General features: G+C 40.5%; 1 protein-coding gene across 3 annotated transcripts in view; it reads right to left on the bottom strand.

The window, feature by feature from the left end:
- Positions 1 to 2,023: 2,023 nt before the first annotated feature.
- Lgi1 (leucine-rich, glioma inactivated 1) overlaps positions 2,024 to 16,616 on the bottom strand; it is a 37,740-nt gene continuing 23,147 nt past the window's right edge. For 2 of the 3 annotated variants that reach the window (XM_013034351.1, XM_013034353.1), the window contains 4 exons: positions 10,499 to 10,570; positions 7,795 to 7,964; positions 7,058 to 7,222; positions 2,024 to 3,223 (listed from right to left, as the gene is read on the bottom strand). In XM_013034351.1, coding sequence (XP_012889805.1) covers positions 2,388 to 3,223; positions 7,058 to 7,222; positions 7,795 to 7,964; positions 10,499 to 10,570 — 1,243 coding nt within the window. In that variant the 3' untranslated portion in view covers positions 2,024 to 2,387. The remainder of the gene's footprint in view (positions 3,224 to 7,057; positions 7,223 to 7,794; positions 7,965 to 10,498; positions 10,571 to 16,616) is intronic. The other variant, XM_013034354.1, reaches the window with a different exon arrangement.

The raw sequence follows: 16,616 nt of genomic DNA, 5'->3' as shown, positions 1-16,616 counted from the left end.
CTGTTTTGTTCAAGGATGGTACTCTACCACTTGAGCCATGGCTCTACTTCTGGTGTTCTGATAAGAGTCCCATGAACTTTCAGTCTCCTGAGTTACTAGGATTACAAGCGTGAGCCACCAGTACTCCAATTAACCAGCATAAAGCTAGAGGAGGAGGTATGGCTCAAGTGATAGAGTACTAGCTTAGAGTGGAGAAAACCAAAGGAGAGCATATGACCCTGAGTTCAAGCTCCAGAAAAATAAAAGTGGAGGAGGAGGAGGAGACAGGAGAAGAAAAAACAGGCTCAGCCAAGTTAAGTAACTTGTCTGTGGGCAGTCAGTAGATGGCAGAGATGGACTTATACCTAGTCTGTTAGAAGCAGGGGTCCTCTGACAGTATGTGATGATGCTCATAGGAAAAGGAACAAATTGAAGGAAGAGACTGTCCAAGACTAGTGGCTCCCTTGGAGCAGGAGCAGGAATGAGTAAGGCCTTCCAAAGACCTGATCCCAGTAGAGGGCTAACACTAGCTTTTCTGTGTGGGTGAAGGAACCTAGTTCTGTGCATGACCCCTCGAGTATTGCTTCCTGGAGACAGTGTAAGTTTTATATATGCCTTCTATACATTAGTCTTCCAGATATTCTCTGGGCAGAGAGGCCACTGTGTGCCTGAGCTTACTCAGTGCTATGGCAAAAGTCTCAGGAACAACAAGCAGGAGCAAGCTCTGATTTACTCTGTCAGGCCAATACACACAACCAGTTTATTCCAGGAATATCTTCTCTGCCATGACCCTCTTTTTTTTTTTTTTTGTTGGTTGTGGGGCTTGAACTCGGGGCCTGAGCGCTGTCCCTCAGCCCTTCAGCTCAAGGCTAGCGCTCTACCACTTGAGCTACAGTGCCACTTCCAGTTTTCTGGCAGTTTATTGGAGGTAAAAGTTTCACGGACTTTCCTGTCTGGACTGGCTTTGAACCTCGATCCTCAGATCTCAGCCTCCTGAGTAGCTAGGATTACAGGCGTGAGCCACCAGCACCTGGCCATGGCCCTCTTTTGAAGTCCCATCTTCTTTTAAGTTCAAGTAAGGACTCCATCTTGAAAGTCAATCTTGATGTTCCCAAGGTACTCACTATCTGGAGCATTCTGATGATTCTCCCACTCATTGCTTGCTTTGTAGGTTTTTTTTAAAAAAGTAGTTTAACATCCCAACTAGTTTTCTAAGACTCCAGGAGACAAGGACTATGTCTCAACTATACTGAATTCCTTTTGTGTATGTGTGCTAGTACTGGGTCTTGAACTGAGGGTCTCTTGGCTTTTTCATTCACAGCCAGTGGTCTATGATTTGAATCATGCCTCCACTTCCAGCTTTTTGCTAGTTAACTGGAGATAAGAGTCACAATATTTTGGCTGCCCAGACTAGCTTTGAACTGTGATTCTTAAATCTCAGCTTCCTGAATAATTAGGATTATAGATGTGAGCCACTAGAGCACCCAGTGACTTCATTCTTAATAAGTGTTCAGTAAATACTGACTGGTTAGGTCAAAGGACCTCCTAGTCTATTATGAGAAGAAGACTATATGCCTTTTCCAAGGCATGTTTTGAGGACCTGCTATGCCATGGGCATTGTGATAACTACCAACGGCTCATGTGATCCAGTTGCTTAGAAACTTAGAAACCCAATCTGAGCCTTCTGGACACTGTACAGCAAGGCAATATAACATCAAAAAGGGGGTGCAGAAGTGAAGCATCCTGGATCAGATTAGGAGGCCTCCACAGAGGTACATTAGAGGCAAGTGCAATTGAGTTATAGCCTCTGTCAGATGATTCTACAGTCAGCACTTTAGAAAGTCTTTACTTCTGGAAATACTTTGGCTGTTGGAAATCAGCTTATGTAGCCTGTTTATAAACCTGCTTATGGGAAATCATTTACATTGTTTTTTTTTATCTTCACTCATTAACCATACCACTAATCCTGCACACAAATTTAATCCTGTTGCATAAAGCTATTTCCTCAGGCGACAACCCACCCAAGTAAAACAAGCCCTGTAAATAATTACCTTTGGGATATGAAAGAAAATGTAAACATTTTATTTGGCAGTTGTTTCTGAACACATGAATAAATAAATGGAAAAGTACTATTAATATTTCTTTTTTGGAGTAACAGATACCATTAAACGCTTATTTACACATTTCACTGCAAAGAACAGTTACACAATTAAATTTTGTCTTAGACACAGTAACTTTCCCACACCACTGGACTGGACAGTTAAAAGATGGAGAGCGTGGTAGTGCTTGGTTCTCAGTGTTTGGAAGGCATTCATTTGCAAGTGTGATAAGAAGAGTCATCATGCATTGAGTTCATCAAGGTCTTGTATTGTAGAAAGTTTCTGATAGCAGCCACAGAATTTGGTGTTTCATGCGCTTAGGTCAACTATGACATGTTTGTAAATCTGTGTATTTCCCTTAAAACTGGAAGCAAACAGAAAATTACGCTTATTAATGGATACATGTGTGAATGATCTCGGCGCCTGAACATTTAATTCCTGGAATTTCACAAATTTGGCTTTCTCTGCATCCCAGTTATACACTTGAGTAAAGGAATAATCACTTCCAAGAATTGCGTATTGGTAATTATTTATCTGAAGAGGCTGGAACACCATGGATCCTCGTGATGGCATTCTCTGAACATCCTGGAATGAGGAACCTCCCCATTTCATGACTTTGGAATCACCAATGAATCGGGTCAAGCAAATGTACACGTCGCCCTTCACTGCGAAGTGCTTTACTGCGTATACATCCTCCATGTTAGGAATGTCAGTTTGGTTAGTGAATAGCTGGGTGGCTTTGTTCCACTGATAAATGACAGGACGTTGGGAGCTACTGGACAAGATTAAATGAGGTGTTCTGAGTGTCAGTGGTGTTCTGGCTATCTCTAGATATTCCACATCAGTATCCCTGTACCAGGCATGTAAGGATTGATGGGAGTAGAATCCATTGCCATTCCATTTATAAATGGTAGTGAAACCAGCCTTGGAACTGTCAGCCACGACAAAGTACCAGTTGTTTTCGATCTTGAATGTTTCAATGTCATTGGGTTTTCGGATTTTGAGAATTTCAATATCCTGGATTTTTATGAATTTGTTTGCAAAACCATCTCGCTTATAGATATGAGAGCCGCCAAACAGCTGGGCCACAATGACATACAGCTGAGTTTCAATGACTATTGGCTTGCATACTACAGTGGATGTGCCTGGGAAAAGACAAAGGAGAGATTAGTTGTGTGGCTATCTCCTCTGGAACATGGAGAACATGCAGACTGGAGCCAGATACAACTTCTACTGAAAGCAGTCTGAAACAAGTGATTTCTGTGATTGGCTAAGCAAGGCAATTTCCAAGGCCAATGGACCCAAGGGTTTCTGACCTCATAGGATCTTGTTATGAACAATGAAGTTACCATGTCACCTCCAACTGCCTCTAGATATTCAGACCATAGAGCCTATATTTTCTTCTCTCACTCCTTGAAACAGAAAGTACTGCTTTCTCTGACAGATCATAAATTAATTCCAGTAATTCTAATTAAAAAGGTATATCATTTAGAGGTCGGACACAAGGACACTTGCCTATAATCCCAGTTACTTGGGAAGCAGCTGAGCCAAAACTAGCAAGGCCTTATCTCAAAGAGAAGCTGGATGTGTATATGAACACCTAATGTCCCAACTACTCGGGAAGCAAAGGTAGGAAGATCAAAGTTAGAGGTTAATCTCCAACTATGCTAACCAAAGTCAGCATGAAAACCTATCTGGAAAACAAAGTAAAAGTAAAACAAACTCAACGGGTAGAGTACTTGCTTAGCAAAAGAGAGACCTTGAGTTCAATCTCCAGGATTGCAACAAACAAAAAATCCTAACATTTACTGAAAATTTACTATGTGCTTTGTCACAGCATCATATTAAAATTTCCCAATAAACTTAAAAGGTAAATATTACCATTTTCCCTTTTCTAGATAAGAAAATGAAGCCCAAAGGAATGAAGACCTATTCAAACCCGTATGTGCCTGTTTAACCCAGGCTGAGGTAAAGTTAGCTGTCCCAGTCTGAAAACTTGGGCTAGGATTGCACAAAGTTCTAGGACTACCCTACAAAACCTAGAGTGATGGTTGTAGCTTCATGTGTGATTGATTTGCTCTACGCATAAAATAGTCCCTGCTCTAGAATAATCTTGCTCTAGAATCCCCCAGGGAAAGAAGGAAATAATGTTTGTCACTTTTCTGGAGCTTCATGTCATGGTTGCAGGTGAGAAGGAAAAGGAATCTTTAAGAACAAAGTGACAGCCAGGAGCCAGTGGCTCACTCCTACAATCCTAGCTACTCAGGAGGCTGAGGATCGTGGTTCAAAGCCAGCCAGGGTAGGAAAGTCTGTGAGACTCTAATCTCCAAAAAACTATCAGATAAACCGAAAGAGATGCTGTGGCTCAAGTGGTAGAGTGCTAGCCTTGAGCTGAAGAGCTGAGGGACAGCGTCCAGGCCCAGAATTCAAACTCCATAATCAGAAAAAAAAAAAAAAAAGAACAAAGTGAAAGTACAGCCATGGGTAATGCTCCTGAAATTTATTTTGGGAAATCTCATATAATGAATAATAAGGGAATAAGGGGTCTGTGAGTGATATGATTGTTATCCTTTTGCCAGTAGTTTGACATTTATCAACAGAGTCTGATCTCACTGTCTGAAGAGAGTTGAGCTCTTGGAAATCCAAAGAAAACAAGAACAAATTGTACCCATTCTTCTTCTTCTTTTGGTTCTAGCTCCAGGTTTCTGATGCAAACAAGTCTGATACAAACTCTCTCTACTACTTGGTCCATCCACAAGTAAAATGATTTTTTCCCTCCTTTTTAAATTTTCCTTAAGTAGTTGTGCAAAGGAATTGGAATTTAACAAACTAGTTTATGAACACAATATATCTTCATCCCTTTCAACATTCTCACCCATCCTTCCCCTTAAACATATTTTATATGTGATTCTTTTCAGAACTAAACTGATTGTGTGACTTTGGGAGGATCATTTAACTTCTCTGGGATTCAGATTTTTCTTTTGTGCAGTGAGAGATCAGAATAGGTCAGAGATGGCCACTTGATTTTGCCATATGTACCAATCTTGATTGACTAGCTGACTGTGATTGCCTAGAGAAGGAGTCTCTGGCCATGTTTGCGCTCTTCAAGGAAGAATAACATGATTGTGTAGCAATGTCTGTGGTGAAGAAGTAAACAATGATCTTGTATCTGACATATTTGTCATCTGCTGTGATTTGAATGTTTGTATAATTCTAAAATTTGGTGTTGAAACGTAATTCCCAATGCAATATTAAGAGGTGATTTTGTGGTTAGGACAGAGCCCTTATGAATGTTTAATGCCCTTACAAACCTGAAGGAATCTATTTAGTCCCTTTTGGTCCTTTCTTTGTCTGTGAGAAGAGAGAATGAACCATCTTGGAAGCACAGTAAGCTTTATGAGACACTGAATTGTGAGAAATAGACCTTGGTTGTTTATAAATTATGCAGTCTAAGGCATCTTTGTTATAGCAGCAGGAACAAACTAAGGCATCATTTTAGGTGAGATAAACTCTGAGGTGCCTGCCCTCTATTCTGCAAACGAATGACTCATTTCTCTTTAAAGTGCTCCTCTAGAAGACTCATCCGGAGAAACTGATGGGTTGTACACAGGCTGGAAGAATCGTTTCCTAGTATGAAGTCCTTCCTGGTCCACTGGAAAACTTAGGAAGAGAGATGCACGACCTTCTTCCTTGGGAAAGAAGGGGAAGTCAAGAAAGGTCTCAGTCTGGAGGGATTCCTTTACCTGTGGTTCCTAGCAAGCCCTGAATTCTCTCTATCCTTTAATGAATAGGTAGATGGATGGCCACGGGTAGACTCTTAACTGCAATCCTCTACACCTTGTCTACCAGAAGACCTTTCACAGAGAGGTTTGAGTGCTCTGAGGAGCAGTTCCAAGGTATGAGAAGGTAAGGTGATGTAAACATGTCAGAATTATTCTAATTTATGACTTACAATTTTAAAGGCTGTTGAACTGGGAAAGAAACTTAAGACATGACCCAAGTATTAATCTTCCTGGAAAAAATTTGGACTGTCCACCAAATTAATAGCGAAAAATACTGAGATTTGATTTCTCATTGCTGGATTTTTCTCAGACCGCTAATATATGTTTTATGAATCTCTAGAGGGAGATATGGCTTATGGTTTTTTTTAGACTATAAAACCTTTTATTTTTATATGACACACATTAATATTTTATACAATAAATGTGTAATAAAGTTGGAGGCTTACTGATTTAAAACAACCTCTTTAAGCCAGACATATGTATCAGTATATACCTGTAGTCCTGGTAGTTGGGAGGTAAGAAGGAGAATTGGGAGTTTGAAGTCAGTTACATGTGGGGACACCATCTCAGTAAAACCAGGTGCCCATGGTTCATGCTGGTAATCCTAATTGCTGAGAACTCTAAGATCTGAGGATTGTGGTTCAAAGCCAGCCTAAGCCGACAAATCTGAGAGTATCTTATCTCCAACTAACTAGCAAGAAGTGGGAAGTGGAGCTGTGGCTCAAGTGGTAGAATGCGAGCATTGAATACAAAAGCTAAGCAAGAGTGGGAGGCTCTGACTCCAAATCCCAGTAGTGGCACAATCAATCAATCAACCTAATTTTTTAAAATCAACCTAATTTTATAGTTAAACAAAAGAAAGTGAGTTGATTTCTCCAGCTACATTATGTCAGAATCTAGATTAGGAGTTTCAGTATTTTCTTTTGAGATAAGAAGCCTGCCATTTAATGTATATTTAATACACTGGGTCCTATCCTAACTTTCTTAAATACATGATCATACTATTTTATTAACCATCCTCTGAATCAAGTGTTACTCTCATTTTATAACTGAGAAATATAACTGAAACTTTAGAAGATAATCTCAAGTCACTTAGTAAATGGGATTAGAATGACTCCTTCATGCCACTCATCTTGTCCTGGTATTATTTGTTGGCCAAAGCAATCACTTCCCACTCAGTGTATCAGGTTTTCCTACCTGTAATGTTGTCATAATTCCGGAAGGTCTTTTCTACGTGGTCCCATTCAAGGAAAATGCATTTTCCAGTAAACGGCTGAGCAATGACTACATACTCATCATTCATGTAAGAAAAAGTGTCTATGGACAGTGACTGGTAAGGCAGATCTTGAGACTTTGCAAATTCTGCAAAAAGCAAAAAATGATGATGGGTAAGTGTGAACTACTATTAATACCTCTTTCCTTGGCTAGGTTTCAAATATCTCAAGATTTACATTTATCTTAGAGAAACAATAAAATGGCAATTTTATTTTGCTTTTAAACACATGAAGTTTTAAGAGTTCATAATTAAAAAAAATTAATGCTAATTTCTTGCTTGCTTGCTTGTTTTCTTTCTTTCTTTGGTGCTGGTTGTCCAAAAGAATGTCCCACAGTTGGAGGGTTTGAACTCAGGGCCTAGGTGCTGTTTGAGAGCTTTTGTATCCAAAACTAGTGCTCTGCCATTGATCTACACCTCCACAAATGGCTTTTGGGTAGTTAACTGGAGATAAGAGTCTCACAGACTTTCCTGTCTAGGCTGGCTTTACACTGAGATTCTTAGATCTCAGCCTCCCGAGCAGCTAGGATTGCAAGCCCACTTGCGCCCAGCTACTGGGATAGTTTTTAAAGTCAACCCCCTTCCCCAGTTCCTGTAGGTACAAATAAAAAAGTTTCCCTTATTTTAATTGTATGCTGTCAATTGGTTTTAAGTATATTACCTGTAATGATGCAATCAAAATCCTTGGTAGAGAGACTATTGATTTTGCGCTTCTTGTATTCTGGGGGGCCTTCACAGTATATGTCTTCCACCGTTGCATTGGTGTGGCCAAGCCATTCCACTAGCCACTTCAGTTTACAGTCACAATTAAATGAATTTCCTCTCAGGTCCCTGAAAGACAAACCTCTTCTGCTTTTGCAGTTTGAGGGCCCTGGTAAGACTTCTACAATTAGTCATTAATGTGCAATGATCTCACCTGGCTTTATATAATGCTCCATAATCTGCCTTGAACTTCACTGACCATCCAATTTGGGCTCAGAATATGACGACAGAGCACCCATAAAGGACACTCCAGTCCTTGAGACCTCATAACTTACTCTCTTTTGGATTAAAGGGGGCTTAGTCTAAAGCAGTGCTGTCAATAGAAATAAGGTGTGACTCACATGTAATTTAAATTTTTCTATAACCATATTTTTAATAGTAAAGAGAAACAATATACTTAATTATAATTGTATGTTTCATTTAATTTTATTTGCTCAAAATAGTATCATTTGGACAGCTAGTCAATATCGACAATTTTGAGATACTTACATTATTTATACTGTCTACAGTGTATTTTATATTTACACTGTATCTCAATTCTGATACTAAATTTTCATCCGAAAATGTGGTCTGCATTTAGATTTCATAAAACATATAGGTGAGCAATAGATTCATAAGCCAAAATTTCCTGGTAATTGAATTAAGAAACTTTTTTTTGTTGTTGTTTAAACTTTAAAACGTAAGGGAATGGGGGCGTACTTAGCTCAATGGTATATGCCTAGTATGTTCAAGGTTCTGGGTTCAGTTTTCAGCACCAAAAACTAAAGATTTAGAATTAAGTTCCTTAGTTACAGTACATCCCAGGTGTCATGTGACTACAAGGGTCTAGTAGACACCATATTACACATCATGGATCTCCAGAATAGAATACAATGTGTATTTGTTTGCTTTGCTTCTTTATAGATGTATTTAATCCTGGTCTTGGTCTAGGTCTACAAATTTCCTGAATTACTAATATTCTGTTGATAGGAAATGATTTTGATAAGGCAGAGTTAATGTAGATATACACTAGTTTATGCCTGTAATAAATTGTATGCTATAGGCTTAAGTTTCCACGTTGGACCCCAATTCACCAAGTTCTCTGTTATTTACATTGCTTCTCTTCAGGAATTCCATTTCTTTTGCTGGTCACACAGAATTCCTGAGATAGGTGCTGCTCACTCTTCACATACACATAAATAATTTTTAGATTCCCAAACATTTAAGAACATGTTTTAGATGATACCGTTCAAGAAAATTAAGAAACCCACTAAAAGGCAAATTGGCACAGATCCTTACACTTCTAAGATAATTCTTGATTTGGGCCTATCAGATTAGGCCCACAAGGCCAAACTCATTATGGGATTTGCTAGAGACGGAACCAATTTCCAATGTTAGATTGATACAGAATGGGATGGAAGCCACCGATGACCTGTGTCCCTGGCCTGGCATGGAGCATCATCTGCCTTCCAAGACATTCCCAGAACTGACTTCATCTCCCAAGAGTAATCTGACACAGAATAATGAGTGCCAATCCTTCAGGGTTAGCGTAAGCTGGACAAGATAATAGATGTATGCGGTCTCTCTTGAAAGTGTCTTGATTCTGGCACTCTTGGAAATAAAACTATCATTCTGGAATTGGAATAATAGGCATGGGGGAAGGGCTGAGGACCTACTTCAAGGAACAAAGAAAGTTTTTCATTAGCTTCCTGATTTGAAGTTAAATACTAGGCTTAGAGGAAAATTTTTGCCCCAGAAGATTCTGTTATTGGAGACAAGTTGTTTTGAATATATAGTCTCTAGTAAAGCACTTGAATCTCTTGATTTCTTTCATCTATCCTCTTATTTGCTCTTAATAGTCTATTTTCTGACATCCAAATACCTTGTTAATGTTTTGGAAGGCATTAATGGAGCCAAATTGCTTTTGGGAGAGTTAGGCCTATAGTACTTGCTTTGCTTACAGCAAAATATACAAATTCCTTGCAAAAGATCTTTCACTCTGAAGCTTAAAAGTCAAAGTTTGAAAGCTCTTTTGTTTGAAAAAGGGTCAAAAATAATTAAATTCATTCTCTTCCTGGGGCTTAAGCCAAATTCCTAGGGATTAAGCCCAGAGTTGTTGTTCAGTCTAATGAGAGAAAAGGCAAATTTTCCCTTCCCCCACTTCCTGCTCCCCTTTCTCGGTGGCCTCACCCAACTCCTGAGTGTAACCTCTCATCTTACTCTGTCAGTTTCCCAGACCCCTTCATGTTTTTCTCTTTGAAACCTCATTTCCTGGACCTCATGAGAAACAAAGAAAAGCGATCTTGAAATTTCTGTGGAGGTCTTTTCCTCCTGCCACGCCCCCCCCCCCACCCTCCCCAGAGACCCTTTCCATTACCCCTCTTAAATAGACACACACTTTTTGTCAAAATAATGCCTAGGTCCCTTGTATTCAGAATTTCCCATGGCATGCAGCAAAGAACACCCATGTGTTAGTTTGTGTCAATTTAAATTTTAGGCCAATTTAAAATTAAAATTTGGAAATTCAAATGGAATTTTAAAGCCCCTTAAAAAGTCTCATAAGCAACACCTATTTAATTAATTACTGCAAAATAATTCATCAGCGATTTCTTAAGTCTTCTTACACATTTGTTAAAGAATCCAGGCCTTTGAAAATATCTTTTGGAAGTGTCTGGAGATTGTTATTTGCGAGACTCCTGAAAAATAAAAATAATAAAAAAAAAAGTGTGATGTAAACTAGGTGACGGATTAAATGCATTTATGACAAAGATGAGTTCTGAGTTCCTTTTGCTGTTTCCAGTCTCCTAAATTACTTATAGGACTTGCTTTTATCTTCTAAGATACTACTCAGATTCCTACTATTGTATTTAACCTTTGACCTCTTTGCTTCAACAGTTCATAGTGGCCAAAGGCAATGACAATAACAACAAACCAGCAACACAATGATATCAGTGTGTTGTTCTCTGTTTTTAGGAAACCAGACTTACCTTTTAGGGTATTTCCCAAATGATAATTCACTAAGCTGGTAGTATCTGCATCCAAATGGTCCTTCTCCCACTTACTGGAGCTGAACTATCTTATAATGATCAGAAGGCAGCTACATTTCTAATCAACATACCCATGGCTCTATCCCATTGCTCACATACGCCTTCTTCTCTCCAAAGTATGGGTCCCATTTTCTAGCTTCCAGCTTCATTCATTGCATCTCAGAAAAAGCTTTCTACCCATCTATCCTCTAGTCATCTCTTTCTCCCTTTCTGTTCTTGTATTACCACATGTCTTGTTTCCTCTATTTGTTCATCCACAGATCACTCCATTGATATTCATCAGGCCGAATGTACTTTCTAGATACTACTGGCACCTAGATACTTCTGATAATACTAAGGGATATATATGCACATACTACAGGAATACTGACTTAATCAAATGGTAATGCTATATCAAGAAAGGATACCAGCTACTGAAATTTTCTGGTTTTAGCTAGCACATGTTATATACTTTTATATCTCTCATTTAAAAAAAAAAGGAAACCAAAAAGCCTATGTTGTTTGCCTCCAAAGCCCTTGAAAACCTTAAGTTTTTCTTTTTAAAACCTCAAAAGTCTTCCCTGCCTTTTACCTCCTCTAATTATATATGAGATTTCTCAAATGCTAACATTCAAGCCTTTTAGAACCTATTTTTAAGTTAATTAAGTTTTTTTAATGAACTGGTAGAATGTAAGAATGGGGCAAGAATCAGAAAGTTGAAGTCTGGACAACAAAGGATTTTGTGATGAAAGGCAGTTTTGGAGTCTGAACTAGGTTGGAATCGGAATCCTGATTTCACCATGTGACTTTGGTGATGTATCTTCTTCAGGGTTCCTGCCAAAGTTTGGATCTAGCATGCTTACCACAGACCCACATGTTAAAGGTTTGGTCTCCAGTCACCATGGCATTACTGGGAGATGATGGAAACAAGGCCTAATGGAGGATGGCTAGAAGTCTGCCCTCAGAAGGTGACTGTGGGACCCCAGGACATTCCTACTTCTCACTTTATTTTCTGACCATGAGGTTAAGACTTTCACTTCACTGCACTCTCTCAACCACACTGTGCAGCCACAGGCTCAAAGCAATGGGGCCAAACCAGAGACTGAAACTCCCCACACTGTGAAGCAAAAAAAGCCTTTTTTTCTCTTATAAGTTGGTTACCTCAAGTAGCTGTTATAATGACAGAAAATGTATACAGCTCAGCTTTATCATGATGAAGTAGAGATAATATGAAGGTGTTGGGAAAAGAAAAGGAGATACCTCAAGCTGGTATCCAGCCTAACTGGGGTGTGGGGTGGGGAGGGAGAAGGGTGGGGGGTGGTGAGAAGCAATGCTCCTGTGTAAAAATTGTCCAGCAAACATTTGGAAACTGTTCATTTCTGAATTGACTGACGTGACCATCCACATTCAGCAGCTCCAAAATCTGCTAAAGGGGACTATTAGAAGGTGATAGGATGGTGCTTTATGTCTAGATTTGGTGAGCGATGGGCCTGAGAAGGCTGGACTTAGAGAAGAAGCAGAAACAAAAGAAAGACACAGAATCTGGAGACTTCCAGATGCCTAAGACCTAGGAACTTAAGTTCAGTTCTCTAGTCTCTGGGAGGCTGACATCAGGTCACATTGGGATAAACAGAAAGCAGGCAGAGGAACTTGAGCGGAGAAAGACTTAAGGAAGTAATGCTGCCCCCTAGCATGAGAATAATGCTATAAAAGAAATGTAATAGCCAGGCACTAGTGGCTCATGCCTGTAATCCTAGACATTCAGGAGGCTGAGATCTGAGGATCACAGTTCAAAGCCAGCCCGTGCAGGAAAGTCTGTAAGACTCTTATCTTCAACTAACCACCAGGAAACCAGTAGTGACACTGTGGCTTGAAGTGGTAGAAGACTAGCCTTGAGTAAAAGAGCTCAAACCTCATGAAAGACAAAAAATAAAAATTAAATTAAAATACTATTATTATCATTTTAATTTAATTAATTATTTTTTGCTGTCCTGAGGCTTGAACTCTGTGCCTGGGTGCTGTCCCTGAACTTCTTTGTGCTCAAGGCTAGTGCTCTACCACTTGAGCCAAAGTGACACTTTGGCTTTTTCTGAGTAGTTTATTGGAGATAAGAGTCTCATGGACTTTCCTGGCCTGGCTTTGACCCATGATCCTCAGATCTCAGCCTCCTGAGTAGCAAGGATTACAGGCATGAGCCATTGGTGCCTGGCTTAAAATTATTTTTTTAAGAGAAAAATAACCATCATCCTGGTAGCCCCCCCTTTAGGATTTTGTCATAGCCTCTTACAGTCATCAGCTCAGAGCCCACTGAAGAAGTGATTCTGAGGCTTCATGGCCCTGGTCCTCATCTCTGAAGTCCTCTGTCCTATAGAGGTCATGGCAGGAGGGAGTCTGGCCATGAACTGGGGCTGGGAACCTCCTTCCTCGAAGGTCTGCTAGCTGGGATACACTGGCAAAGGTGAGGTCAAGGGTCAGAGCTAGATATCAATAGTGTATGAGAAATTCTTCTTCTCAGGATTGAAAGGCAGAAGAATATGAAGAGTGAAGGAGAGAAAGGCAAGGACTTAGAATTGGCCATCAACATGGCTAAGAGAAGAGGTTCCGTTTGGGATAATTTAAGGAAAACCAGGCATGACCCAAGCCAACCCATCCTGCCAGGCTCCCATGAAGGGTTTTTGAATCAGCCACCGAGTGCAGTAGACATGGTCCAGATGGGGAAGAGAAGATGTGGGTTTGAGCTCTGGCTGTTTTCTTTTCTTTTTTTTTTTTTGTCGGTCGTGGGGCTCTGGCTGTTTTCATGAACTGTTTGATACCTTGGTTAAAATGATCTGTAAGTTCTATTTTCACTCTTAAATTACGTCTTCATCATTTTCACTGTAAGAGGCTTATAGTTTCATCTTTAATACTAATCAGATGATGCTGGAAGTAATACTTGAATCCATTAAGAGTCAACAGGTTTCTCTAGGAAAGAGATGGTGTCCTGGGATATCTGTGAAGGAGGGCAGAGCTGATGGAGAACAGAAGATGACAAAAGCCATGAGAGGTTAAGAAAATGTCCCTGTCTTCTCCCACCCACCCCTCTCCCTCCACCGTTAGTCCTTTCTATCTAGGATGCTGCTACCTTAAGTACTGGAAGAACATTCTCATTTCCATTGTATTCCCAGTGCCTAGCATAACATCTAGCCTGCAGCAGAGGAGGCCTTCAGTAGATACTTTTTAATGAATGAATGAGTGAGTAAAGGAGGTGGTTTGGAGTGGATAAGAGAAAAGGAAGCAATCTGGAAAAGAGGAGGAGTGGCAGATACTTCTCTTAGAACACTGCACCAGAAAAGGAGAAAGTGCAAGGCCTCTGTGTGGGCATTGCTGGGACCCCATCATGTGGACCTTGTCCCACAGCTGCTTTTCCTCCCCTGCCTCACTGGGCTGATAATTCCAAGTCACACAGAGCCTCTTCACAGTGTGACTTCTGTTCAGAGTCTAAGAAAACACCCAGAATATCACTCAACTTGATGGTAGTTGAGCAGGGTCAAGTTCTCTCAAAGGCAGACCTCCATCCTTCCCCAACAGTAATGTCTACCATTCCCTCCACCTTGTGTTCAGATGGCTCAACCACCCGAGGAAACCTCTGATCATGGTGGTGGAACTCACTAGGAAGTCTTGTCTCCAAGGCAGACCAGACTGGCTCAGACAGCACATTTGTTTCAGCGCCACAGGGCTGTGCTGCTAAGAAAGCAACACCCACAGCCATCTGGGGTGCTCCCAGGCCCCCTGCAATGCGGCATCTCAGCTTGGGTTTGTGTCTCACTGAACCTGTGGCACTTCAAATGCAGTTATTTTAATTTCCTATGAAATGTTTAAAGGAGATAAATACCCAGCAGCATTCAGAATCCAGATCCAGGATAGCTATAGTTTCTTCTTGTGTGTTTTTTTTTTTTTTTTTTGTCGGTCGTGGGGCTTGAACTCTGGGCCTGGGCGTTGTCCCTCAGCTCTTCAACTCAAGGCAAGCGCTCTACCACTTGAGCCACAGCGCCACTTCCTATAGTTTCTTCTTATACACTGGGTTTACTAGACATAAGGCTCTGCACTCTGCAGAGATGAGCTAATTTAATTTCATAACCTTAGGAACTAGCTATTCCTAAGTCACCCTCACCTCTAAGCCTTGATCTTAGGGCCTGAGCATTGTTTCTCTACCAGTTGAACCACAACTCCATTTTCAGCCTTTTTTTCTGGTTAATTGGAGAGCAGAGTCTCTCAGATTTGTCTGCCAGGGTTGGCTTTGAACTGCGATCCTCAGAACTCAACATCCTGCATAGCTAGGATTACAGGTGTAAGCTACTAAGGCCTGGCTTCCTCACTCTCATTTTTATAAGTAATGATTACTCCCATTTACATGTGAACAAGTAGGACAAAGTAGAATAATACAATCTGCCTGAGGGCTGCCAAGATTTGAACCCCGCAGCCTGATGAGAGATTCCCCTTTCAGCCCCTACATCATACTACCTCTTCACACAGATGTCCACATGAGGGCCAAGCAAAGACTAAGGCTAAGCATGGTTGACTTGGGGCACAGGCACCCAAAGTTTGAGAACTGTTACACATATTCTTGGTGCCTCCATAGCACTGAGCAACCAGTAGCTACTCTATAAGAAGTAGACTGGTGATAATTTTCCCCACAGAATATTATCATTTCATGTCAACAATCCTGGTAGCTATAATAATCCCTAAGAGAAAACAGCTCAATGGATATTAACAAAAATCATTAATGATATTCAAGGATTTTGGTCAGCATTGGCTATAAACTAATTTTTATTTTTGCTGACATACACAAGCTATTCAAACATTAAAGTTAGGTAGGGTGCTATGGTTTGAATATGATTAGTCACATCAAACGCAGGCAGGAGTCTAATTGCTAATGCTCTTAAGAGTTAAGAGGTGGGGTCTTCGGAAAGTGATTAGTTTTAGATAAAGTTGTTGGTTGAAGCCTCAGGATTGTGTCCTGTTGGCTTTATTTAAATAAAAAAAGGCAACAGAGATCAGACACAGAGACACAGACACTTCTGGTCTCTTGCATTGGTCAGTGCACTTCAGGACTCTGCCAACAAGAAGGACTTTGTTAGACCCAAGCTGATGCCAGTACTATGTTCTTGAACCTCCTGTACTCTGAGTTAAATAAATATATTTTCCTTATAAAGTTAGCCTGCTTCAGGCATTTCATTATAGTAAAAAAAAAAAAAGCTAACTAATGCACATGAATAATATTAGGGCAATGACTCAGAATAAGGAAATGAAGAGAAGGTTCTGACTCTAGAGAAGTGTTATAGGTTCTTAACCATAAAGACTCCCTTCTTTCTTTCCTTCCTTCTTCCTTCCTTCCTTCCTTCCCTCTTTCCTTCCCTCTTTCCTTCCTTCCTTCCTCTCTTCCTCCTTCCCTCCCTCCCTTTTTCTCTCTCCCTCTCACTCCTCCCTTTCTTTTTTTGTGCTAGTCCTTGAACTCAGGGCCTGGAGACTATCCCTGAGCTTTTGTGTTCAAGGCTAGTATTCTACCACTTGAGCCATAGCTCCTCTTCCAGCTTTTTATTGGTTAATTAAAGATAAGAATCTCATTGGGGCTGGGAAGATGGCTCAGTGGTAGAGCTCTTGCCTTGCATGCCTGAGGCCCTGGGTTCGATTCCTCAGCACCACATAAGCAAAATGAAAAAAGCCAGAAGTGGCGCTG

The sequence above is a fragment of the Dipodomys ordii genome, unplaced genomic scaffold, assembly GCF_000151885.1.
Source record: "Dipodomys ordii isolate 6190 unplaced genomic scaffold, Dord_2.0 Scaffold188, whole genome shotgun sequence".
Taxonomy (NCBI): Eukaryota; Metazoa; Chordata; class Mammalia; order Rodentia; family Heteromyidae; genus Dipodomys; species Dipodomys ordii.
This window is presented reverse-complemented; position numbering and strand designations above follow the sequence as displayed.